This window comes from Tamandua tetradactyla, chromosome 5 (genome assembly GCF_023851605.1).
Source record: "Tamandua tetradactyla isolate mTamTet1 chromosome 5, mTamTet1.pri, whole genome shotgun sequence".
Classification (NCBI taxonomy): Eukaryota; Metazoa; Chordata; class Mammalia; order Pilosa; family Myrmecophagidae; genus Tamandua; species Tamandua tetradactyla.
Window position 1 is genome coordinate 128,833,768 of NC_135331.1, and position 25,281 is coordinate 128,859,048.

At 37.4% G+C, this 25,281-nt stretch overlaps 1 protein-coding gene and 1 long non-coding RNA gene across 5 annotated transcripts in view; one reads left to right on the forward strand and one right to left on the reverse strand.

The window, feature by feature from the left end:
* The window catches only part of KCNQ5 (potassium voltage-gated channel subfamily Q member 5), a 552,577-nt gene that overhangs the window by 347,031 nt on the left and 180,265 nt on the right, over nucleotides 1-25,281 (forward strand). For all 3 annotated transcript variants that reach the window (XM_077162233.1, XM_077162230.1, XM_077162231.1), the window contains one exon: nucleotides 8,589-8,679. In XM_077162233.1, the coding sequence (XP_077018348.1) occupies nucleotides 8,589-8,679 (91 nt within the window). The remainder of the gene's footprint in view (nucleotides 1-8,588; nucleotides 8,680-25,281) is intronic.
* The window catches only part of LOC143684856 (uncharacterized), a 32,419-nt gene continuing 16,859 nt past the window's right edge, over nucleotides 9,722-25,281 (reverse strand). For both annotated transcript variants that reach the window (XR_013176224.1, XR_013176225.1), the window contains exons 3-4: nucleotides 12,821-12,900; nucleotides 9,722-9,893 (exon numbers count right to left, since the gene is read on the reverse strand). This is a non-coding gene — a long non-coding RNA (uncharacterized LOC143684856). The remainder of the gene's footprint in view (nucleotides 9,894-12,820; nucleotides 12,901-25,281) is intronic.

Below are 25,281 nucleotides of genomic sequence, written 5' to 3' on the forward strand. Positions count from 1 at the left end.
TATTTCATTTTGATTGGCCACAGTCAATTCAGTTCATTCCAGACCAAGTGAGTGTCTTCAAGAAATTCAGACTTGTGTAGCAATTAAGAAGAGTCTGGACTTCCCATCCTGACACCTCTTCTCAAGGAGGTTATAATCTTTTTAAAAGAACACAAGTTGATACAGACACAGTACATATATAGATAAAGAAACACAGAAGTTAGAAAAATAATATTTTAATAGTAATAAAATAGCAGAGACCTATGAGAGGAAATAAAATGGGTCACCTTTGAGGTTACTTTCCAAACTTGAGATTCTATGTTTGATGACGATTGCTCAGAATGGATTTGAGGTTCAAAATGAGGAAATAAACCCAGTGTTAAAAAAAAAAAAAAAAGAAAGGTATGGCATTGAAGGAAACCAATCAGAAATTCTCCAAAGAACTCAGATTTTTACATGTTTTTAAACTTAGAGAAAATGAAAGGCATGTAAGTTAAGGACATTTTTAAAAAGAAAGAAAAAAGGGCTACAATCTTTAAGCATAATTTCAGATGAGCAAAAAGCCAGATCAACCAGAACATGCCAAACAAAAAGTCTTTTTTCTTGAAAGAAATAAAAAAAGAGGACTAAAGAAGAATAGACTTACTGTTAGGGCCCAAAAAGATAACACAGTGAAATCAGAGCCATTCAACTCCTAGCCTATCCATCTTTTCCATTAAATAAATTTAAAAACTCCTAGGGATAAAAAATGTGATTAAGAGAAAATGAAAATATCAAATGGACAAAATTGGTCATTTTTAGTGAATTCATGTTGCAGGATTCAGATTAATTATAAGACATCAAAGTGTGGATGAAATTGAGAAGCATTTATTAATATTAATAAACTTTAATAAATCTTGGAAAATATAAGAGGTACCAAAGGAGCAGAATGAGGAAAATATGAGTCAAAAAGAGTAAAATAGGGGACCCTGGACTTTGTTTATTAATTAGCTTTTTAAAAACTCTTAGAAATATTCCAGATAGAATATTAAGCAAATTATTTATGAGCAATTCAAAAGCAACTATGATTACTAGAACACAATACAACATAAGTTCACAAGAGCAAACATTAAAGTATGCTTATATCCTACTTTGGTAGGCTTACCAATTTGCTATGTCAAGGAAAGTGGGTAGATAAAATGTCTTGATTTCAGCAAAATATTGGAAAGTGTTTTATAATATCCTTGAGGAAAAGAAAGAGAAAGATAGGTGGCTGATAGTACACTTGGGATGATTTGTAGCTGGACAGAATTCTCTGGAGACAAGCACAAAGTTTGTAAGAAAATTCTGAAGATAAGTGTAAGACATTTGGAGGTCCATGGAGTAGAGTTGGTACCTCGCAGTAGTAATAAAAGAATGAAGATTGATATAATAAAATGTAAAAGTGACAAATGTCAAGATGTATCAGAAATGCAAGGGAGAGAAATCCATGCATTTTAGTTTACTTTTAGCTAAATTTGAGCCAAGTGTCATTTGCTTCTTTAAAAAGAATGCAACTTTAGACAACATTAAGAGTCGCCTTTCAAGGAAAGTTTAGTGATAGCCAAAAAATCTTTATCACTTTCATATTTAAGCATTTAGTCAAGTATTCTAAATACTCTGTATCATTCAAAAAGGATTTGAGGCTCCTAACAAAATCTCTAGACAGTAAGTGGATAAAAATAGGCAAGGAGTCTGTCTTCCCACTAAACTGAAAGCTCTGTTAAGGCACAGCCCTAGTGCCTAGTACAGTGCCTATAAATATTTGTGACTAAAATAATGCAATAAAACATAAGAATAGACTAGTATAAAGAAATCAGGATTAGAGCTAATCCATAAATATGTATACTAGATGGATCTTACCAATGTTGATGGTGAGTCACAGATTCACTTTTTTTTTAATATATAATATTTTTTTTGGTATGGCAGGGTCACATTTCATTATTTTTCCATGTGAATATCACATTATTGCAGCATCATTTGTTGAATTTTTGTTTGTTTGTTCTCTTTTTCTTTGTTTTGCTTGCTTGTTTGTTTTTTGGGAAGTACATGGACCAGGAATCGAACCCGGGTCTCCCACATGGCAGGTGAGAATTCTACCACTGAACTACCCTTACACCACCCCCCAACAGATTCACTTTTGAGCTTCCTGGCAGCCAAGACAATATCATAAATATTTTGCAAGCTCACTACCTCCATAAACTAAAACCCCATCATTTTTTCATAAGCAACATAAATTTTTCTTGCAATAAAATCTTTAGAAAAATTTCCCACATGATGCCTCACTGAATGAGTACAATGTAAACTGCTGAGATACTCTGAAAATACAGTAAATTAGTTGAACACTTTTTACTCCTTCTCAAGGAAATAGCAGAAAATAAAACAGATTAGGAAAAGTAATTATATGAGGAACAAGCATAACAAGGTCCAAGCACATGGGTTATAAATGGTTGAGTTTGCTCCATGTCCTGTGGAAAAATACATGAGTGCATATCCTCAAGTCAGTCCTCCTTAAATATTATTTTTTGGAACCAAACTTCCACTAATATCTGGGCAGTAGAAAATTTGAACTTGGATTCCCCAGCAAGAATCGACAGCACAGATATTTTGCTGTTGCTTAAACCGGAAGATTATGATGGCTTGCCACACTGAGGGATGCAGTAACAAACTGGGTATTTTTAACGGGCGGTGACAAGGAGAGTGACGTGTGGACAATGCTTTCATATGCAAACTAGACAAAGATCTAGGCTTGGTATATTTAATCAGAAGACTGGCAGGGAAGTCATGATAAAACCAACTTCAAATATCAGAAAAACTCTTATATGGAGGAAGAAGATTCTAGCGGTTCTCTTGCCCTTGTCTAGCTGATTTACATTAATCACGGTCCTCTAAAGAACACTACATAAGCAGAAACCACCATTTCCCATATGTTGTGATTTCCTAACACCACACATGTAAAATGCAACATTTCATTTTTTGAAACTATTCTTCAATAATCTTGAATTTACTACTTGACAGAGTTTACAGTGATAGAATTTATTGATTAGGTTCTTTTCTTTTTTTTTTTTTTTTTTTTCATGAGCAGGCACCAGGAATCAAACCTGTGTTTAGGCATGGCAGGTGAGAATTCTGCCACTGAGCCACCACTGCACCACCCGATTAGATTCATTTTTAATATTTGTACTTGATAAGCAGAATTATACAGTTTTTAATCAAATATTTCAAATCAACCGAAATTGTCATATTTAGTTTTTCCTGATTTACAATGGAAACTGCTGTGTGGGGGGATACATTTCATATATAAAATGCAATCCCTTTATGGAAAAATTATGCAGAAAGAGCATTTTGCAAAGTACCAAGTTTAGGAAGAAAGATAAACTCAGGATGCTGGACAACAAAATAGGGCCCAGTCATTCCTTCTGATGATGAGGTTTTTAATTCATTAGGTGGAATATCCTCTGGGCAAGCACCGTGTCAGCCAGCAGGTCCACTGTGGTCCCTAATGCCAGCATGTAAGCTCTAGTCATTATAATTCATGATGCAGTCACAAAGCCTCCCATCAAATGTTCTGAAGTGCATGTTTTATCAAAGCAACACTTAACAATTTATGAAAAGCCAGAAGCAGTGTTGAATATCCTTTGGCGATCATTTCTAAAGAATTTTCTTAAAAATTCTGTATCTAGTTCCTATTAGCATCCTTTATTTTAATCCCATGATTCTGAGATAATCCTTCCCAAATGCTTTCTTAAGGAGTATAATTGACTTACATGGAAAGTTACATCATAGAAAGCCTTTATGCCACCAAAATACTTACAGAGAGCAGTTAGGAAATGTGTAGCTGCTTCAGTCAGTGATGAAGTCCATGCTTTTAATTTTCTGCTGCATTGGGCTAAGTTCGATGTGATGTCTCCTTTAAACATCAGCCCCATTTCTCTTTTCTTCATGTTTATCAGGCTGGCATTACTCATACTGTTTGTGAGTGTCTGGGGGTTGTGTGTTTGTATGAATAACAATAATGCAACTTGCCATGGTTCATTTGATGAAGCAGCAGAGCTTTTCTGAATGCTTCATTTTTACATCATTTTTATTCTTGCTAAATGGTTCTGGGAAGTGGCTTTTAAAGTGTTTGGGGAAGATGGCATCCTCTTGATAGTATCGCATCCCCAATGTCTGACGTACATGCTTTGAAATTGGGCATCATCTGTTTCACAACCACTGCATAATGTCCTCAAATAAAGCTATTTATCACGTTAAATCTGGCAAATTGATTAATTAACTGACAAAAAAAATTGATGGTGGTTTCCTTGAGTGAGCATAGAGGACTTTGAATTGATAAAATATATATATATATGTGTGTGTGTGTGTGTGTGTGTGTGTGTGTGCATTTTAATAAATGCTGTTCTTCTCCTTTTACAATAATCAGTGACTTCCAAAGAAGAAGTTTTAGATTAAAAGTCTGAATCAAAGTGAATCTCCTCAGAAATAAAATGTAAATGATTGCTTCAGCAAAATAAAGGCCAAAAGCTGTTACAGAATAATGTTGAGGAAACATGCAGACCTTGGGATTAATGTATAAAAGGAAAAAAACCTATCATTCAAACCCAGCATAAGACTGATCAGTGTAAATTAGTGGCCTGTGCCAAAATGGGCCACTTGCCTGCTAAGAGCCCCTGCCCTCCTAATCGTCTACCACAGGCATCTTATGTTTTTTGTGCCATGGATCCTTCAGCAGTCTGGTAAGACCTGTGAATCATTCTGCAGTAATGCTGTAAAAATTCATAAATATATATCACTACAAAAGAAAATAATTATATTTAAATGCTGTTATTAAAATTCATGATGCAGTAATACATATATTGCTTCATTAATGCATTAGAAAGCAACATCTAGCAATGGTTCTAATAACTACCATAGCTTTAAAGTACTACTGGGCAAAACAGTATTCAAGATGACGCTATTATAATTTGATCTACAACTATAAAATGGGATATGAAAATATCTGTGATTGCTATTTCTGACAAAGTTACCTGTACTGCTAATATCATGATGGTTTGTTGCCTCCACTAACCTAATTTTCCCAGAGGGCAACTCTGATGATATGAGTAGCCTGTTCAAAATTCTTCAACGGTCCCATTGTCTGCTGAACCAAATACAGGCCCTGCCATACTAGCTTTTCCCGAACATGGCCGCGGACTCCCCATTAAGGCATTTGCCTCAGCCTTTGCTGCAGTCAAATTTAATAGCTTTAAGTTCCATGAAAACGGGGTGAAAATGTTTTGTTTCATTTATTTCCCAGTTTGTTGCCTTTTTCATATAGAAATGGTTTCTAGAATGTGTTTCTCCAGAAACTTCTCTCGTTGAAATCCTTTCCTTTCAAGCCCATCTCAATCACCATCTATGTCAAGACCGTCTTGATTCTTTATCTGCTCCCACTTCCCCCACCTGAACGGTACCCCTCCCCCCACTCAGCCCCTTAAGCACTTTTCTTAGTGCTTACCTGCCTCTATGTTTCATTATTGTCCAATTTATTCACCTCACTAGATTATAAATTCTTAAGGGTAGGGACTTCTTTAATTTATCCTTGTATCTCTTATATAGTGTTTGGCATGGTACCTTTCCAAATTGGTACTCATTGCATGTTTTCAATTGAGTTGAAATCATTTCTAAGCAAAAAAATGAATTTGCAGAAATGACCTGCCTTACACTTCTCATTTATTGCAGAATGATAAGCTGGCTAGTGGGTGTGTACAAACTCTAATGTATTAACATAATTAGTAAATTCTAGTGATGCTGTGTTTGCATATGGCCTTCACCTACACAATCTCATGGACTAACATGCTTCTTCCCCCAAACCCTTGATTGAACTAACTTCTGCTAGGAGTTCAGTCTGAGTTTGGTTTTTCTTGGAGTACTTTCTCCAATAAGTCCTTCTCAACCTCTGAGCTGGCTTCATGGGCATGAAACCTGTGCAGTCACACAGGCCCTGCACTTAGAAGGGCTCCACATTTGGTTTCATTCTCTGCCGCCACCATCTTGAAATTCTTAAATGTGGGCGGGCCACGGTGGCTCAGCAGGTAAGAATGCTTGCCTCCCATGCCCGAGGACCCGGGTTCGATTCCTGGTGCCTGCCCACGTAAAAAAAAAAAAAGAAATTCTTAAATGTTTAACAAGGTGCCCTGCATTTTCTCTTTGCTCTAGACTCCAAAATCTATGTAGCCCGTCCCGCCCAGCCTCTTTTTTTCCTGTATGTTCCTGTCATCCCCTATTTTTTCCCCATCTTCCCATACTGAATTTTAATTTTCTGTTAACAACTGTTTCCTTCTCTGTTTGCCTCAATAGAACTTTGATTCTGTGAGGGCAAAACTTGAAAAGAACTGACCTTTTTTACTATTATATTCCCGTGGCTCAGCCCAAATCAATATTTCCGGATTGGATAAATGGATGAACAGTTGAAGGATGGAAGAAAGGGAGGAAGGAATAAGTAAATGAGTATGTCTCCCTCTCCCTAGCCCCCTGGGCAAGCTGAGCAGTGGAGGTTCTCCTGCACAAGGGTCTTTGGTTTGCACTCTTCAGATGGATATCTCTAGCAAGGACAGAACGTGGATACAGAAACTACTTTTCTAAGAAAGAAGGGTGAGATTAGAGAAACTAGACAAAATGATGACATAGAGGAAAAAGTTTAAGCAACACTCAAATATTAATAAAGGAGATAGGAAAAGGGCATGTGATGTAGCTCTAACTGTTTTGAACACAAACATAGCCATCATGAAACTCCCGCTGGGACTCTCTTGGAGAAAGAAGGTATCTTAGTCATCACATAATCCCCTGCTGGCTTTCCCTAACGTTTTCGGGTAAGCCTGGAATTCAGGGAACATATCTAGATAACGTCCATTCACCAGAGAGGAAACATCTGTCACTGTCCTTATTTGATGCCATATCATCCTCACCCCCACTTTAATGAGCTCTGAATTTCATTTTCTAATTGGTAGTTTGGGGGTCATGTAGGTACATTGAAATCTGATTTCTAGTTTATAATTTCCTGTCTTTTAGGACCAATTTAAATTTAATTTCAGGATCCCAAATCGCTAGCTGCATGAGTCAGAAGTATGAGGAGTGGTTATTAAAATCATGTACTAGGGTTGTTGTTTTTTTTTTTTTTTTTACTACTTAGACTCCTTCTCCTTAGAGACTTTTATTTAAAATGGGAATGCTTCCCTCTCAGTTTCAGAAGATAGAGCTTGGCTGACCAAGAATGTTATCAATCTCTATGAATATTAATAATTATTATCAGTATATAGTAAATGAGCAATTATGAACTTCCACTGGGATAAATATTTTAAAAAAGGAATACATGGTACCAATCGGGGATCAACAAACTTTTTCTCTGAAGGGCCACATAGTAAATTTTTTTTTCTTTAAAGGCCATACTATCTGTGGCAACTACTCACTTCTGCATTTATAGCATAAAAGCAGGTATAGACAAAACAGCATGGCTGTGTTGCAGTAATAACTTAATTCACAAAAATAGGCATTGAGAACTGTCATAATTTGCCCCTGGGAGCTTTCAGTCAAGTGTGGGGGGAAAGACTTGGAAAAGTTTTGTCAGGACAGACAAAAAGGAGGCAGAGATTAAATTTACCATGACACCAAAGAACGTGGAAACTGATATTTGAAGGAAGCGTATTGAATGGGGTTCCCAGAGATGAGTAAAAGTGAAAAGGATAGCCTAGAACAAGTAGCATAAGTTCTTGGGTTTTTGTTTTTCTTTTTTTATTTAGTTTTATTTTGGGTCTTGCTTTTCAGGACAAATAACTTCAACTTTGAAACGGGGCCTTCCCATTTACCAGATGTTTTCCTAGGAAGCTCAGCTCCCCCTCTGAATCTTGGAAGTTTGATATTTCTAGGAATAAAAATGTTGTCAGATTGATTGTAGAAAAGGCCTACTCCCAACTTCTGTTCCCTGTCATTATGAACAGACAGAGACTGGAGGCAGTGGTGGTCATTTCTCTAACAGCTTGTCTTTAAGGAAATGGAAAGTAGTATGAGCACAGAAATCATTCCCTTCCTTTTCTATCCTTGTTATTTAAAGGAGTGACAATTCAGAATCTATGAGGAATATCTGTAAATGAGTCAGTGGCTTAGTAACAAACACTTAGAACACTTGACAGTTTACTAAAGCTGCCAAACATGAAGCAAATTCTGATTCCCTGAAAGTAAGGTGGCAGCAGCACATGCTCTCCAGATAGAATAGCAAAAACAGTTCTAGACCTTTCTCAGAATCCCTGCTCAAGAAAGGCATTGTATGGGAAATTCACAGATTATTAGATTAGACATTTAAATACAGCACCCATGACACACACACAAACCCACACATGCAACCTTTCCTTCGTCAATAAATTTGCAAGAGTTTCATTTGAATTCTACATCATGTGGTATTTTGATATTCAAAATGTTTGGTCCCTCCCAGTGCTTTTAGGATTTAAACTGTGCTTGTTTAAATGGGGCTGGGGCTTTGTTTATTAGAAATAAGAAATTAAGGCTATAATGCTAAATCAGGATTATAATAAAATTTCTCCTTTTTTGTCTTACAGTTTTCTCCTTGTCTTTGGTTGCTTGATTTTGTCAGTGTTTTCTACCATTCCTGAGCACACGAAATTGGCCTCAAGTTGCCTCTTGATTCTGGTAAGTGAAACATATGGAAAAGAATCTACACAAAGCTTATAAAAGAACTGTTGGTGGGCGATGCGACAGTGGCTCAGTAGGCAGAATTCTCGCCTGCCATGACGAGACCTGGGTTCGATTCCGGGTGCCTGCCTATGCAAAAAAAGTAAATAAATAAAAAGAATGGTTGGTAACATTTTTTGCTATTCATTTTGTCCCACAAGAAATTCTATGTAGAAAAAAAAGAGTTGCTGTGAAGTATGAAAGTTTCAAAATCATTAAAATATTGGCCAGTATTCTAACCATTAGTCAATCCTCAGGAATATATTCAAGATTGCTATTATCACTATAACCTATCATTTATAATAGGTTGCGTTCTACATACATCATAAGAGAAGGCAAAATTTGGAAGCAATTTCAATTATGTTTATCTATGCTAATAACCAGATTATAAGAAGAATCAGTAACCATGAGGTCTCTCATTGTATTGATAAAGTTTACAAGTTAGAGAGTATTTTCTAATAACTGCAATTTGGCAATACTTAAGTTTAATTGACCAAGAACTATGAAAAGTGGCACCTCATAGGAAAACAGATAGCTCCTTCATGCTCTTTTCAACCAACAAACTGCATTAGGGGTTTTGCTGCTAATGCAGTTGCCTGGTGAGAAATTCTGCAATTTGCTCTGTTTCCATTATGCTGTCAATCTCAACCACACAGAATTGCTCAATTCACTTTAAAAAGGAAAAAGACCCAAAGGTATTTTAGTCTGAATTATTCTGGATCTTTTAAGATCTTATAATCTCTATTACAACTAAACTATAGCACCATGCATACTCAGATCCCATCTGATTGAAAGCTTGGTTCATTTACATTCTTTTTGACCCACTCACAAAGTCCAAAAATATCAGACTTGATAGTCTTAAGACTGTCTGAATGATCTATAAAGATTGAAACAGTTCAATCTTTCTGTGAAGCCCAACGGATTACGGGGGAAGGGGGGAAATGAGAGACATGTAATATGGCTATATATTCTAAAAAACAGAGACTGGTTATGTATAGCAATAAGAATTTAATTTACAAAATTATTCTTATCATGAAAATGGAAACTGAAAGGCATCAGAAGAAGAGTTCAGATGCTTTTCATAACTGTGTTTTAAGATGGCTAGTTTGTGCTTGAGGTTGCCAAGACATCAAGTCTTCCAGTCCAATATTAGGGAGAAATAATTTTTGAACCTGGAAAAAATATATCCCAATTTAATTCCATGCCAATTGTGTTCAGGAATGTATTGCTATAGTATTAAGATTACTGTATCTGATGAATAAGAAAAAAAAGACAAAAAGTTAATAATAGGGGAGGGGGTATGGAATGTTTTGGGTATTCTTTTTCAACTTCTATTTTTACTTTTATTCTTTTTATTTATTTTTTGTATTAATGAAAATATTCAAAAATCAATTGTGATAATGAATATGCAGCTATATGATTCTGTGAACCACTGATTGTACAATTTGATGATTATATGGTATGTTATATATAATATATCTCAGTAAAATTGCATTTAAAAAAAATTACTGTTTCAAAACCCATGATAGAGGACATATAGACCCAGGAGCACATCAAGGGTTTGTTCCATTTACAAGGTTTCCTTCTGGGTATCAAGTAGGCTTTTAGCCTCCTCCATTTCTTCACAACTGATCTGAGCCCATGGTTCAAGGCACAGCTGACTTTTAAATTCATGTACAGAATTATAATCAGGAATTATAGATTAGAAAATGTAAGTCTGACTTTTAGACTTAGGAACATAAAACATTGAAAATGCCATGTGTCCAGTGACATAGCTATTAAATTAACCATTAGGGATCCAGTAAAAATGTTTCTTCTGTAACCAGGTTAAGCATCCAAAATGTTAGGTTTACATCCTCCAAATATCTGCACTATAAATTCAGTCATTGTTAATATGCTTCCAGATAGTCCAAAGAAACCCATGTAATTACAAAGCACAGAGCTGATTAGTATCTTGATTTTTATAACCTGTTGAGCAGTGAACAATTGGTCAGAATTTAGTGGCTAGAATGCATTTTAGCCAATAAAAATTAGACATTGTCAACATGTCCCTTAGTCTTCAATGCCTTTGTATTTAGCAAAATAGAAACAAGTCCCTCTGTGCAAAGGAGACCTTTGTTTTGAGCATTGTAGTCACTGCTACAGATGAATGCTCTCAGAAAAATGTTGCTATGTAGATTTCCTTAGGGAGAAGGTTTGTTAATCCTTCTATTTTTGTGATACAATGAAAACTTTATCGAGATACATGATATAGTGAAAAATTATCAAGATATACATGAGAAATTACCCTTTAACCCAAGGTGTGTTCTTAAAACCTACCTAGAAATATGCATTGCATATAACATGTAGATGATTTACTGATATTATTCTTCTTCATTAATATGTTTTCTCCAAAAATAGTGTTTTATTTGGACCAAAAAAAAAAAGTCAAGTATATGGTTTTCCTTCTTATTCTTTAGTTGGAAAGCATGCATATTTTAATTCTTTTTCATTCTGTGTTAACAAAGTACTTCAGAGTTTAGGAAAAAGCTATGAGAAATCTTGACATGATTAATGATTAAGGAATCTCTTATTTATTATCTTTTAGCATGTATGTTTGGGCCAGTTAGTCTGATTTCAAAGTCTATCCTCTGAATATCTGATCATACAGAATTCGAAGAACACAGTTTTGACGAGCAGTGTTTTTTGTTCCCAAGACAGACCACATCTAAAGAATTATGGTCCAAATAATAAAAGGAATGACTTAAAATGTTTGCAAAAATTTTCACTTTTTGTTACACTTTTAGTCACAAAGATAGCACAAATGGAGTAAATTTTGAAGAATCAGGTGTAAATAAAAAATCAAAATTGTTTATTTTTCATAACTCTGCCCCATTTGTTTTGTTTTTACATTTTTAAATATGTTCAGCGATGTAACTATATTCTATTACCATTATAACTCTAATTCTATTTCTGTACAAGTAAGAAGCACCCACACTTCTGACAGAAAACCCACTACAGGCAAACTTGGCCTCTGGACAAACTTCCTGGAACACTCTTTGACTCTCACTGTTGTCTACCTAATTAGGTGCATGCCCTTGCTTTGAACTTTGTCTTGCTCACCTCCTCAGATCCTCATGGAGTCTGCACCACTCCATCCCACAACACCAAAAAGGAGGCTCCCATTATTTCCATGAAGAGTTGCACTCCCTTTACTGCTTATAAATTTGTAACTTCATAAACGTGTCTCAGTTACAAGCCAAATATATAGCTGTGTTTTCTTGTTTATTCTTTCCAGGTCTCTAAACTCAGGTTTCATGCCAACACCAAGTTCCCTTATTTCTCTCTACAGAATCAGTGAGAGCAGACGTAATAATGCTGACTCTGTAGCCAGGCACCCTGGGTTCAAATTATACTTCTACCACCTTCTAGCTGCCTACTTTGGGAAATCACTTAATTTCTCTGTACCTTAGTTTTCTCAGCTGTTAAAACTGGATAATAATATACCCTACCTCATAAGGTTGTTGTGAGGATTGCTTAAGGTCAAGTGCTTAGAGCCAGGCCTAGCACAGAGAAAGCTCATGGAAAGCTAGCTAATGTAATCACTGGGTATTTCACATATTATGGGGGCCAAATGGGGATGCAAATACATGTGACCCACAGAATATTTGAAAATGCTTCATTCAAGAAAAGATGCTTTTCTAAAAGAAAACAAATACTTTTGCAAAAGTTTTTTCACCACAACCAATACCGTTAACTGTGGCAGCTTTCTGCACAAACGTTAATCTCACTAAAAGTGACTCAGTGGCCTGCATTCAGCATGCAGCCTGTGTTTATAACTCCTCATTTACAGTGACTAATGAAACAGATTTTATTGTCATACTTTTATGATAAATGTGTCTGATGACAACACTCATAGCCTTGCCAGCTCTTCTCTCAATGTCTGCATCTGTTGAGTGGCACACCGGTGTTGCTTACTCTATTCTCACTTTGGGGATACAACTCAGGTACATGACATGAAGCTGTGTATCCAAATTCCAAGGACAGTTAAAAGGCTTTGCTACTTTCCTATGTTTTATAAGGTCTTCAAAATTGAAATGGAGTTAGCATTTTTAAATACCTTTCTTTGGGTGGGCCATAATGGTTCAGCATCAGAGTTCTCGCCTGCCATGCCAGAGACCCAGGTTTGATTCCCGGTGCCTGCCCATGCAAAAAAAAAAAAAGAAGAGGTAAATACCTTTCATTTCCCAGGTTCACTGATTTATTATAAAACCAAAAACGAACTTGCAAGGTATGTATTGGTGCCCTGACTTTACCAAATAGTTAAAGTAGTTGTACAAGATAACACACGAAGTTTAAGACAGAATCAAGATTCCAACCTAGGCCTGTCTGACTCAAAAGCCTGGGCTATCTCCTATGCACCTGGCTGCCTCACATGTGCTTACATCTAATCAAGGCTGACAGGTCTACCAAAGTGCATTTGCTGTCACCTCATGAAGCACTAACGTCTAAAGCTTCCTTTCGCTTCTTTATATGGCAAATATTACATCTCTTCTACTTTGGATAAATTAGTTTCTTTTCTTGTAACAAATCCACTTGCAAAGTTGTCAAAAGCTGCTTATCTCGTTTCAGAACATTAGACAACCTTTGTTTCAATCATTTTAAATACTATTTAGTAAAGATGTGCTGTATGCAATTCAAAGCTAGCTCCATGGGATAAACAGCCAAGTGTAAAATTATGCCTTCCAGTCCCAGCTCACTTGGTTCAGGTGAGCATCTCCTATTTCCAGATCAAACTGTTGTGGGAAGCTTTGTTTGGGTTTGTTTTTATATCATTTAGCCAAAGTTTTATGTTTTAGCATTTCATAGCACACCTCCTTGAGAAGAGTGCTGTTTGGAGTGCATTCAATCTCTATTGGATTACTTCTTTCCTCCAGAGCAATTTCATCAAATTACAAACAGAAAACCTCCCCCATTTAATAAAAGCTATATATATTAATTGCAAAATTTCCATTGAAGCTAGTCATTTGTAAAATTGCCCAGGTAAAATGACAAGACTTCCCCATCACCAACAACAAAGATAGTATCTAAGTGTATGTGCTCCTTTGTCTGCTGCCGTGTTAGAAACGCCACACCACAAATGGAGTGTGCTAAGCATCTGATGCATACTCAGACACATGGCCAGATATTCAGGTTTTCCCAAACATCTGGGTGTTTGGCACCTTACAGATAGAGCATATGCGTATTTGCTGCTTATGCTTCATGTAGCAAAACAAACATGGGTTTGCTTTTTCTTTGCAGAATGAATGAGTTCCTTAAATGTGTACAAACCCAGTTTAGGCAGATCTAATTATATCTTAAATGCACTAATAGAGCTTACTATTTAAAGAAAATCTGTAGTGAATCTCTTTGTAAAGTTGAATCCCCTTGAAGAGCTAGTAACAACTGCATAATTAATCTGTTGCATGTTTGTATTCTTTTTTTAATGTGCATTCATGTAGTTCTTTGCAACTGCTATATAAAATATCTACTATGTAGCATGGTATTGAAAAATTAGAGAGACTTTGTGGCCATTTCCCATCTACCAGGGTCAGTAGAGGGAGGTAAAAAAAAAAATCAACCGCTGGCAAATTTACCATTATTTTCAAAGTGGAAAGGTTGGCACATAAAATTGTCAAGATTTGAAGTAGAAGGTTATATTAAGTCTTTATATCTAACGTTTCTGGTATTAAAATTTTTAACAGAGTGTAAGAATAAGGATCCATCAAGGATATTAAGTCTTACATTTGTCGGGTAAGAGACAGAGTATGAGATACTGAGCAATGGGCTATGAGGAATGAGTGACACTTCTTTAAGATTATCACATCCCTGCAATTGACTACAGAAAGCTCTCAAAATATCCCAACAAACATTGAAAACTGCAATTATTTTCCTTTGCTTTTCTTTCATCAAGGAAAATGCAAATAGACTTTAAAATGATTCATGGAGACTAATGACCCTCATCAATCTGCTGATGACTGAAAAGAAAAAGCAGGAGTGGTTTAACACCTACACTGAATCTTAACTGACGGATAATAATATAGTAAGTGTCTTTTCCCTGAGAAAGTCATTTCAGATATTAGAGGGAGTTGTTCACGTTAAAGACATGAAATTGTGCCATTTCCTTCCATTAAGGAAGGAAAGAATTTTCTACATTTCTGATTGGATCGTTGGTGTCTAACCAAGTAGTCCAGTCTACACGGAAGAATCCCTCTGTACAATTTTATTTTGAGGCTTGACAGCATGACAGATTTCTTTAGGGCTGTCAATGAACTACACCCAACCAGGTCCAATAGATGCTTATTACCTATGTCCTTTCTGGCTCTCAGAAAATATATTCAGCTAAGAGAGAGGGAAAAAAATGGTGATGTGAGAAATATTAGAGGAATGATAGAAAATAACAGAATCCAACTTGGCAGTGGTTTGGCAATGGAAAGAAAAACACCCTTCCCTTACTGTCTTTCTGTGTGTAAATCATTTTCATCCTTTGACACATGGGTCAAACACCTCGTCCTTTCTGGAACACGCTGACTCTTCTGCCTTCTCTCAGCACTGCTGACTTGACCTTATATCTTCCCCAATATTTATTTGTTCAACAATATTTATGCAGGGCCCAATATGGGCAAGGCATTCTTTTAAGAGCTGAGGACATATATAGAAATGAACAAAAGCAGCAAAACCTCTGTCCTAATGAACCTCACATTTTTTTGTGAAGAATATAGTTAAGCCAATTAGCAAATAAATATGCTATGGGCTAAAAATAAAGAAGGGGAAAGTAACAAATAAAGAAGGGATGTGTACAGAAGCCCACTCAGAAGGGTAGCATTTGAGCAGAGACCTGAATGAAGTGAGGCAATAAGTTGTGCAGGGATGAGGGGAAAGAACATTCCAGACAGATGGAGCGTGGAGAACAAAAACCCTGAGGCAGGAGCACGTTTGCCAAGGAAGTGCAGGAAGGCCAGAATGACTGTAGGAGAGTGAGTCAGGATGTGGAGGGGGAGAAAAAAATTAGGTACCGGTTGATCTGTAGATTGCTTGAAAATAAGAATCCAAAACTGATTCAGAAAAAGCACTTACTACAGTGGTTATACGAGTGGCAAATTATCAATATAATATTTGATGAAAGGAGATGACCATTTTTTAATTGCACTTAAATATTGAAAATTCCACAGTATCATGTGTGTGGCACCAAGATTAAAACAAGATTCAGGACCTGACTTTATTTTCTATGTGTTGTTTCTAGCTAAATTAACTACAACTTTAATTCTTTCTTCTCTCTCTTTCCCCAACCCCCCAACTTGTATTCCACCTTCTTTCCCTTCCTTTCTGTCTTCCAGTATTTATTGATTACCTGTGGTATTAGTGTAAGGCAAGCTGCTATATTACAAATACACAGCAAAATTTCAGTGGCTTAACATAGGAGACATTATGTCTCACTAGTAGTCCAGTGCAGGTGATCCTGGTTGGTGGGTAGTTTTCCTTCACGCAGTGACTCAGGTATTAGCTGCTCCCATCATGTGACTCTATATGCCTTAGGTCTCTGTCATCCATTGTACCCAGGTAGTAGAGGGAAAGAGACAGCATGGCAAGGAAACACTTATTTATGAAAACCTTAACCCAGGAGAGAGACACTTCTACTCACATTCTGTTGGTGAGAACTAATCACATGGCCTTATCTTGCTGCAACAAGACTCTGACTGCAGTCCCTGGCTGAGTAGCCACTTAACCAGTCTATGCCATGGAGTTTGGTGGACAGCTAGCTGTCTCTGCACACCAACCTTAGAATCATGCCTATCCTCAAAACTCACATTCCCTCCCTTCTAGGAGCCCCCCATCTAGTTAGGGTGGTTGAATAGAAATGCCTTAATATGGTATGATCCAAGCTATAATAAAAATCAGTCTGGAAGGCTGTGGGAACCTGGAGGGAACAACGTCTAACCCAGCCTGGGGAGGCTGAGAAGAGAGTTCAGAGAAGCCTGCTGGAGTAGGTGACATCTGATGTGCCTCTCGAAGAACAGCTAGAATTTATCCAAGAGGAGAAGTCAGAGGAAGAGCAACACCTGCACAAAAAGAACAGGTGCAAAGACACAGAGTCAAGAACACAGCTGCTTAAATCACTGGATGTTACAGGGCTGTCTGGTGATATGAAGCTGCACGTACCCCAGAAAATCAAGTTCTTATAATCCATTCCTGTGGGTGTGGGACCTTTGTAAGCAGGACCTTTTGATCAGACTACTTCACTTAAGGTGTAACCCACCTCTTTCAGGATGGGTCTTAATCCTCTTACTGGAATCCTTTATAAACAGAGTAAATACAGAGAGAGAGAGAGAGCCACAGACGCAAGAAGCTGAAAACAATGAAACCCAGCAGAAAGAACAGAGACCAGAAGACACTGCCATATGCCTTACCATGTGGCAAAGGAACCAAGGATCCCCAGCACCAGTCTTCAGGAAGAAAGCATCATCTCGATGATACCTTGATTTGCACATTTTTTCTCAGCTTCAAGACTGTAAGCTAATTAATTCCCATTGTTAAGCCAACTCATTTCATGGTATCTGCTTTCAACAACCTAGCAAACTAAAACAGGCTGATAAGGGAAAAAGGCAGAAGTTAAAACAGAGAGAGAGAAACCAGATCATATTGGCCTTTGTCTGCTATGCCAAAGTCTGTCCTAAAGAAATAGGGGGCTGTTGACTAAACATTTAGGAGTCAGAGGACATTGGGGTCACAGATAAATTTGAAAGAGCATAAGCAGCTCACCGCTCCATACGTCAGAGACAGTGTCTTATTTATCATGCCTGATGTGTAATAGATGCCTTTTACTGTTGATTCCACTTAATTGAAGAATTTAAAGCAAGAAAGAAAAAAGGTCAAATTTACATTTCAGACACAACAGGCCAGTGACTGTTGTAGGGAACGACAGTAGAATGGGGAAGTTGTGGGATTGGAGCCCTTGAAGAAGAAATTGAAGTCATCTTGTCCACATGACAAGGCACTGAGTCAAGCAGGGGTCGCATGAACTGAGGGGAAGAATGGACTTGCACACGTAGATATTACAGAGATTAAATCAAAACTAAGTCCTGTATAATTGGTCTCTGCCTTACAGAATGTCTGAGGAGGAATTTTCTCATCAGAACTGAAGTATCCTGCCCCTTCAGTTACTACACAGCTGCAGGCTGCTTCCCTCCTGATGTTTCATGTAAGGTTTGCTGTAACTGTGGTTCCCATTAGGTCTCTGTCACCTCACAGCCTCTCTGGTTTAGATTTCATCATTTGTTTTGGCTGAGTTTCCCAAAGCTGATCTCTGATTCTTTGGTTTTCCATAGGCTTCCAGATATTTCCATGGGTTCTGCCCTTTCACTGTCCTAATTCCCCAGGTCTAGTCCCTTAACTCACTGCAGCTTTAACACAATTGCAATACTGAGTACTTCTTACCTTCCAGCTTCTGTGCCAGGGATTGGAGTCCCAAGTATGAATGAGACTGTTCTTCTCTGGAGGAATTCACTTTCCAAAGTTTGCTACTTTCTGCAACCTCTGACTCTCAAAAAATAGAGAGCCTAGAGCTGAGCCCCCAGGCTTGGGGTTTGTTCGCATGAAATTCAACCCCACAAAGGATAGGTCAAGTCTACTTAAAATTTAGGCCTAAGAGTCACCCCCAAGAGAGCCTCTTTTGTTGCTCAGATGTGGCCCCTCTCTCCAGCCAACACGGCGAGCAGTCTCACCACCCTCCCCCTCTCTGCGTGGGACATGACTCCCAGGGGTGTGGACCTTCCTGGCAACATGGGACAGAGATCCTGGAATAAGCTGAGACTCAGCATCAAGGGACTGAGAAAAACCCTAGAATGAGCTGAGAATTAACATCAAGGGATTGAGAGAACCTTCTCGACCAAAAGGGGGAAGAGTAAAATGAGACAAAGTGTCAATGGCTGAGAGATTCCAAACAGAGTTGAGAGGTTATCTTGGAGGTTATTCTTACGCATTAAGTAGATATCACCTTGTTGTTCAAGATGTAGTGGAGAGGCTGGAGGGAACTGTCTGAAAAGGTAGAGCTGTGTTCCAGTAGCCATGCTTCTTGATGATGATTGAACAATGATAGAGCTTTCACAATGAGACTCTGTGAATGTGAAAACCTTGTGTCTGATGCTCCTTTTATCTACTATATCAACAGAAGAATAGAACATATGGAATAAAAATAAATAATAGGGGGGAACAAATGTTAAAATAAATTTAGTTTGAAATGCTAGTGGTAAATGAAACCAAGGTGTAAGGGATATGGTATGTATAATCTTTTTTTTCTCTATTATCATTTTATTTCTTTTTCTGTTGTCTTTTTATTTCTTTTTCTAAATCGATCCAAATGTACTAAGAAATGATGAATATGCAACTATGTGATGATATTAAGAATTACTGATTGTATACGTAGAATGGAATGATATCTAAATGTTTTGTTTGTTAATTTTTTTAATTAATAAAAAAAAGTTTAAAAAAAAAATAGAGAGCCTAGAAATCATAAGCTTACAGAGAGTAAACAGTGAGATTAGATGAGGGAGAGATGAGTTAATTCATCATTTTTTTTAATTCCCACTTTAAAATATATCCACACATGAAAACAGACCTATCTCAAGTCATCTATTTCTCATGAAAATTCCAAATAATATTATCAAAACTCTTCAAGAATAGATTACTACTGATCATGTTCATCTGTTACTGATTTGATGCTGTTCAAAGGCAAAATCTGGAGGCAGTGGGGTGGGTCATTCCATTCCCCAGGAAGGCATACATCTGGGATTACAATTAATGTGTGAAGACACATCATGCTTCTGCAAAGTAGAGAAAAAATTTTCCAAGCTGTAAATGGCAACTTGACAAACAATATTTCAGACTGGATTTCACAGAAATGCTGCAGACCTGGCTTCCTCCAGGGCTATAAATCACAATGAATCCACAGACCATTCCTGGGAAAATGGAGAACAGATAAGAGACTGTGTGAAGGCTTCAGGGCCTCCAGCCTTGGCTCCTTGAAAACTAATTGAGAAAGATTCAATGTTGCAAGATCTCGGCAACATGGGAAAACCTGGAAAGTCCTCATGGACAAACACTGCACAACAGCCTTAACAAGGAAATGGAAACCCCAGGCCCAAACCACCCTGGGGCGAGGCCAGGAGGTTGGAAAATGAAGGAGCACTGCTCCTAGGAGGGTAGTACAGGACTCGTTCTGTTTTCTCACCACTCCTGCAACCGCACCTCCACCCCCACTTACTCTCACGAACATCATTTTTTAATTCAGGTGAAGTCAAGTACAAATCAACATCGAATGCAGTTTAAAATAAAGAAAACTCCCAACAAAATGTGTGGGCATTATGCAGAAGGAAGAGGGGCAGGGAGAGCTTTCCTGCTTCTTTGACTTAATGATATAATGTCTGGAAAATGTGTGAGTTGGTTACACATATATGAATCTGGAGGATTTTCTGCCCCAGTTGATCAACCCATCTGCTTCTCCCCAGTAAGCTCCTTCCTGCGTTACTCTCTGGTCCTGACTTGAAGCCCACAGCAGTGGGGGAGCTGGATGTTCAAGGTCACTGTAGCTGGGCAGGGCTTGGCACTAGACAGGCTCAGGCAAATGAGATGTGTGACCAGGTAGGAAAGCTTGTCTGTGCATAGACTCCTGTAAAGAGTTACAGAGAGTTTCAGTTGGGAGATCAGAGATGGGCAACCTGGCAGGAGTTCCTGGGAAACATCCAGCCGGGTCTTTCAGAGCCCATCACTGTGGGGAATCACTTCCTTGAGTCACTTCTGGAAGCTGAAGGATATTTTTTTTTATCCTGGGCTGATTATTCATTTATTCATTCACTTATTCACTCATTAAATATTCGCTAAGTACCTACCAGTTATGCTGTGAGTCAGAGGCATTGCACATTATACACCAGCTGTTCACAGAGATATTCTTATGATCCCAATTCCTGTCTATGATGGTTCTTGAAAATTATTTTTCTAGTTAAATCAGGTGGAAAATTTGGGAGGTTATGCGCATACAGCCTCTTCTGCTAACATGTTTCTATAATGCAAAAGACCTTATACACAGTTATAAATAGGATGATGTCAGCTAACATGGAAGTTAGAGATCATTTTTCGCAAATAACAGGAGGCAGATGTAAAGCATATTGGCCCAGCTGACCACAGCAAGCCTGAACAAGGGCAGTTCAGCCCATGCCCACTTCTTTTTGGTTACTTGCTGTCTTGGAAGAGGTTCTAAAGCAATTTCCCCAATCTTTGTGGAAAGTGCATAAACATGAAATGATAAACCACACTGAGCCATCTCTAGCATCACAATATTTTGTGCAGGGCCTGCAAATTCTCCCTTCACCTGTCACATGTGATGTGGTACCCTTGTCCCCATAACTCAGCAGCCCACACCTTTCCTTACATCCTTTTCATCAAACTGTCTTCACCTTTTTTTAAGTGAAAGCTAGTATTACTGCAGCATGTCCTCACTAGAATTTGACATGCCTTTTTAACTGTACTAATAATTTATTAGGATTGCTGTTATTTTATTAGAACTCTGTTTATAAATTTCCTTAAGCTTTGAGTGGTTTGCCTTAACTCCATTTTTTACCATAAGCCCTGTTCTTTTAAGAGTGCGATCTTACCTAAAGCCAGATTTTCAACAATGCATATATTGTTGGAAATATATTCACAATATATTGCATTGTGACAGGAAAGCCAGTATTTTATTTATTTACCCATTTTACCTATCCAAAAGCACAATGCATTCTGCTTAATAATATATTATTTTCAGTATCAGCAGCACAAACAAAATTGCAAGGGTGTTATCTTTAGGTCAAATAAATCAAAGGGATAAGTACCTATACCAGATCATGATTTGGGATATTCTACAGCCAATCCAATTATTCTACTCTCCTCTTTATCAAGCTGTGTTAAATCTTGATAAAGAGATATGCCTTACGAACATATTCATCAGAAATTCAAACTTTTTAAATTAGCCTAAACTTTAAGAAAAGAAACTTTTGTGCAAAAACTTTTTTTTAAGATTGAGAACACATTATCAGGTGTTAAGTGTAGAAACAAATTTTTTTAGAAACAAATTTTAAGACTATAAAGAGAGAGCAAATTGAGAATTTTTTATTGAAAAGGTAAGATAATTTGATTTAATAATTATAAGCTTCATTTAGCACTTATTTAACTCTAATGTTGACATCCTCTCTATATCTGAAACCTATCACCTTTGTATTTTTCTAACTTTTACTGTTTTTAACCCTAAATAAAACTCCAAATAATTTACAGATCCAATAAGTAAAAGATCCAGTTTCTTACCTTGCCACCTATGGCTTCTCACATCTGGTCTTTCCTACAGCTATAGGTTAATTTCTGCACTAATTTTACTGACACGTGCCCACCCATGCGCCAGTGCATACATGGAGGCGCACACAGACACATGTGTGCACACACACATATCCATGGAAACTCCAGCAATCCTGAACAATTAATATTTTCCATGCAGGCTGCCTCTGTGTCTTTACAAATGAAGTTCCTCTCATTTGAAAAACCCAGTTCTACAACTTCACTTATCTGCCTTGGTAATTTCCATTCATTTGAAAGTCTCAGCTCATGTTTCCTCTTCCTAAGAGATTGCTTGGACTCTCCAGAAGTTATTAGTTCCCCTCCTTCTGTGTTCCTGTGGGCAGCACAGCTTGGAGGGAATTGTCTGTAACAGCCGATTGTCTTTAACAGCATTCATCACGCTGTGGTAGTTGTTGATTGCCATACTAATGTTTTGATCTCTGCTAGACTGAAAACCATGTAAGAGTAGGGACAACATCTTATTAATCTTTGTATGCCCTAGTATCTATCACAGTACCTAACATGTAGAAGGTGCTTGATAAATGTGTGAAAATTAAATGATCTAACCATCTAATCCACAGAGGCCAGCAGTGGTTTTCCATCATGTAACCCTGTTTTGCTGCCTTCATAGCATTTATTACTATTTAATATTTTCTTGCTTTTTACTTGTTGTTTTTCATTACTGCTCTCTTTTACTAGAATGTAAGCTCCCTAAGAGTTGGACTCTTGTTTTGTTCTTCATTCTAGCCTCAGTGACTGGAGCAAAACAAATCCCTGATAAAAATATCAAATGAATGAAATGAATGACTAGATCCAAATTTTGTTCTGCTCTATAATAGCAAGCTTTTTGATAAACTAGCATATAGGTTCAGTATCTCCATGGAGGTATTAAAACACTCTGGTTTCAATTCATTTTTTTAATTTTAGCAGTATTAAATTCCAAAAACAATTTTTCACTCATTTGGAAGAACTATAAAGGCAAGTCTAATTAAATAATGTGGACCAAAAGTTTCAAAATCTAAAGTAAGGTGATTATTTGCTAATTTTTGGCATTTTTTTCCTGTTGTTCATATTTTCTTCAAAGTTTCATTAACCCTTCTGCATCTGGGTGACTCAAGTATTGATGTTATTAAAACAAATACTCTTACTTCACTAACATTAAAGCAGATTGGTAATTAACATTAACAAGTAATAAAGTAACATGAGTCTGTAGCCAACATTAAAAATGAATAGGATCATATAACAAGGGAGAATTACTGCTATGGCCTAGCCAGTTATTTAACACTAACACATTTTAATTAAGAAGTCATTTAGTAATAACTGAGTCACTCACTAACGATCTCTAGAGACAAAAGAAATAGAAACTGTCTCCAGCTTCCTATGATAACATTTTAGATCAACTGAATCTAGTCAAACTATAACTTGGTTATCACTTCCTCCTTAGACTTCATATAATACGTTATAATTCACTTTCAATGCATGTTTTGCTTTATAAAGTTCATTAAATAAATATTTATGAGCACCTATTATGTTCTAGACTCTATAGGACCTAATCCCTGATTTCATTCACCCTTTAATGAGAGAAACAAAAGTATAGAATTAGCATTACATGATTCATAATATTATGATAAAATAGAAATGAGTAAAAAAGCAAAATTGGTTACGACAGAGAGAATGTCTAATTTTCCACCGGGAGCTGACAAAGGCTTACAGGGGTGGGGACATTTGAGCTGGGCCTGGCATAACAAAGGTCTAGGTTCAATGTGGATTTTAGGCAAATTCTGGTAGATAAAAACAAGCTTAGAGGAAGGTTAGAACCAGACAGCGGGACCTAGTTTTCTAAGTAAAATCATTTGGATTTTATTCTTTTAGTGATGGAATTTGAAAGGATATCTTTAAGTAGGACGATTTGAGAAAGATAATTCTGACTACTCTTTGATAATAACTGGATTGGAAATGGAATGGTGGAGGGTAAGTCAGAATAGAGTCTGCTACATTCCCAAGGTGACACATAGTGAGCATCTGGACCAGAACAGTGGCAGTAGGAATAGAGAGAAATTCCGGGGAAATTTCTGAGGCCAACCCACCAAAGGATAATTGAGATGAGAGACTAGGGGTGAGGATGCCCGTGGTTTCTGCCTTTGGGGCTGGTCAGATGATGATGCCTTCAGTCAAGACTGAGAAGACAAGGTGTTCAAGAGCTCCGGAGTAACAATAGACTAGTTTTAAAGATATCACAGTTGATTCATTCCTCTTGAGGGGTATTGAAATCATTTATCTGTAATCCAGGAGATGTAGAAGTCTAGATTTGGAGGTCGTAAGTGTGTAGGAGAAATGAAAGGGCCCTGCTAGATGGTGGATAATGAGAAAATCTAATGAGGAAACACTAGCCACCGTTCTGGTGAGCAGATCACTCTGAGAATGAGCACGATATTAACACTCTTCCCTTTTGAGCTATGATTGAAGCAAACTTAATATCAAGAACCCCTATGTTAAAATGTACACCTGAGGCATTTCATTAAGTGCCGTCACAGGACATGACCGTTTGTAACATCCTCAGCCCTGGCATTGAACTGGTTAGAGTATGACCTTACAGCAGTCTTCATCTAAGGTCTTAATGGTCCTAACTGGTCCTTGGTGTGTGGCAGCAAAATTAGGGATGGAGCCTTCTTCCTTTGAAGGAGCTAAGGATCAAAGGACTAAGGATCCTGTCTTAGTTTCCGAGGGCTGCTTTAACAAAGTACCACAAACTGGAAAGCTTCAAACAACAGAAATTTTTTGTCTTACAGTTCTGGAGACTAAAAGTTCAAAATCAAATGTCACCAGGGCCAGGCTCCATCTGAAAATTGTAGAGAAGAATCCTTTCTTGCATCTTCGAAGCTTCTAATATTTGCTAGCAATCCTGAACATTCCATGGCTTATAGATGCCTCACTCTGCCTTCTCCATTTTCATATGGCCTTCCCCCTGGTATCTGTCTCTGTCCAATTCTCTTCTTATAAGGTCATCAGTCATATTAGATTAGGGCCCACCCTAATCCCATTTGGCCTCATAACTAATCATATCTTCAAAGACCGTATTTCCAAATAAGTTTGCATTCATGGGGTTGGGAGTTAAGGCTTGAATATGTCTTTTGGGGGAAAATAATTCAAACCCTAAGAGACAGAGCACAATTTTTAAAAGAT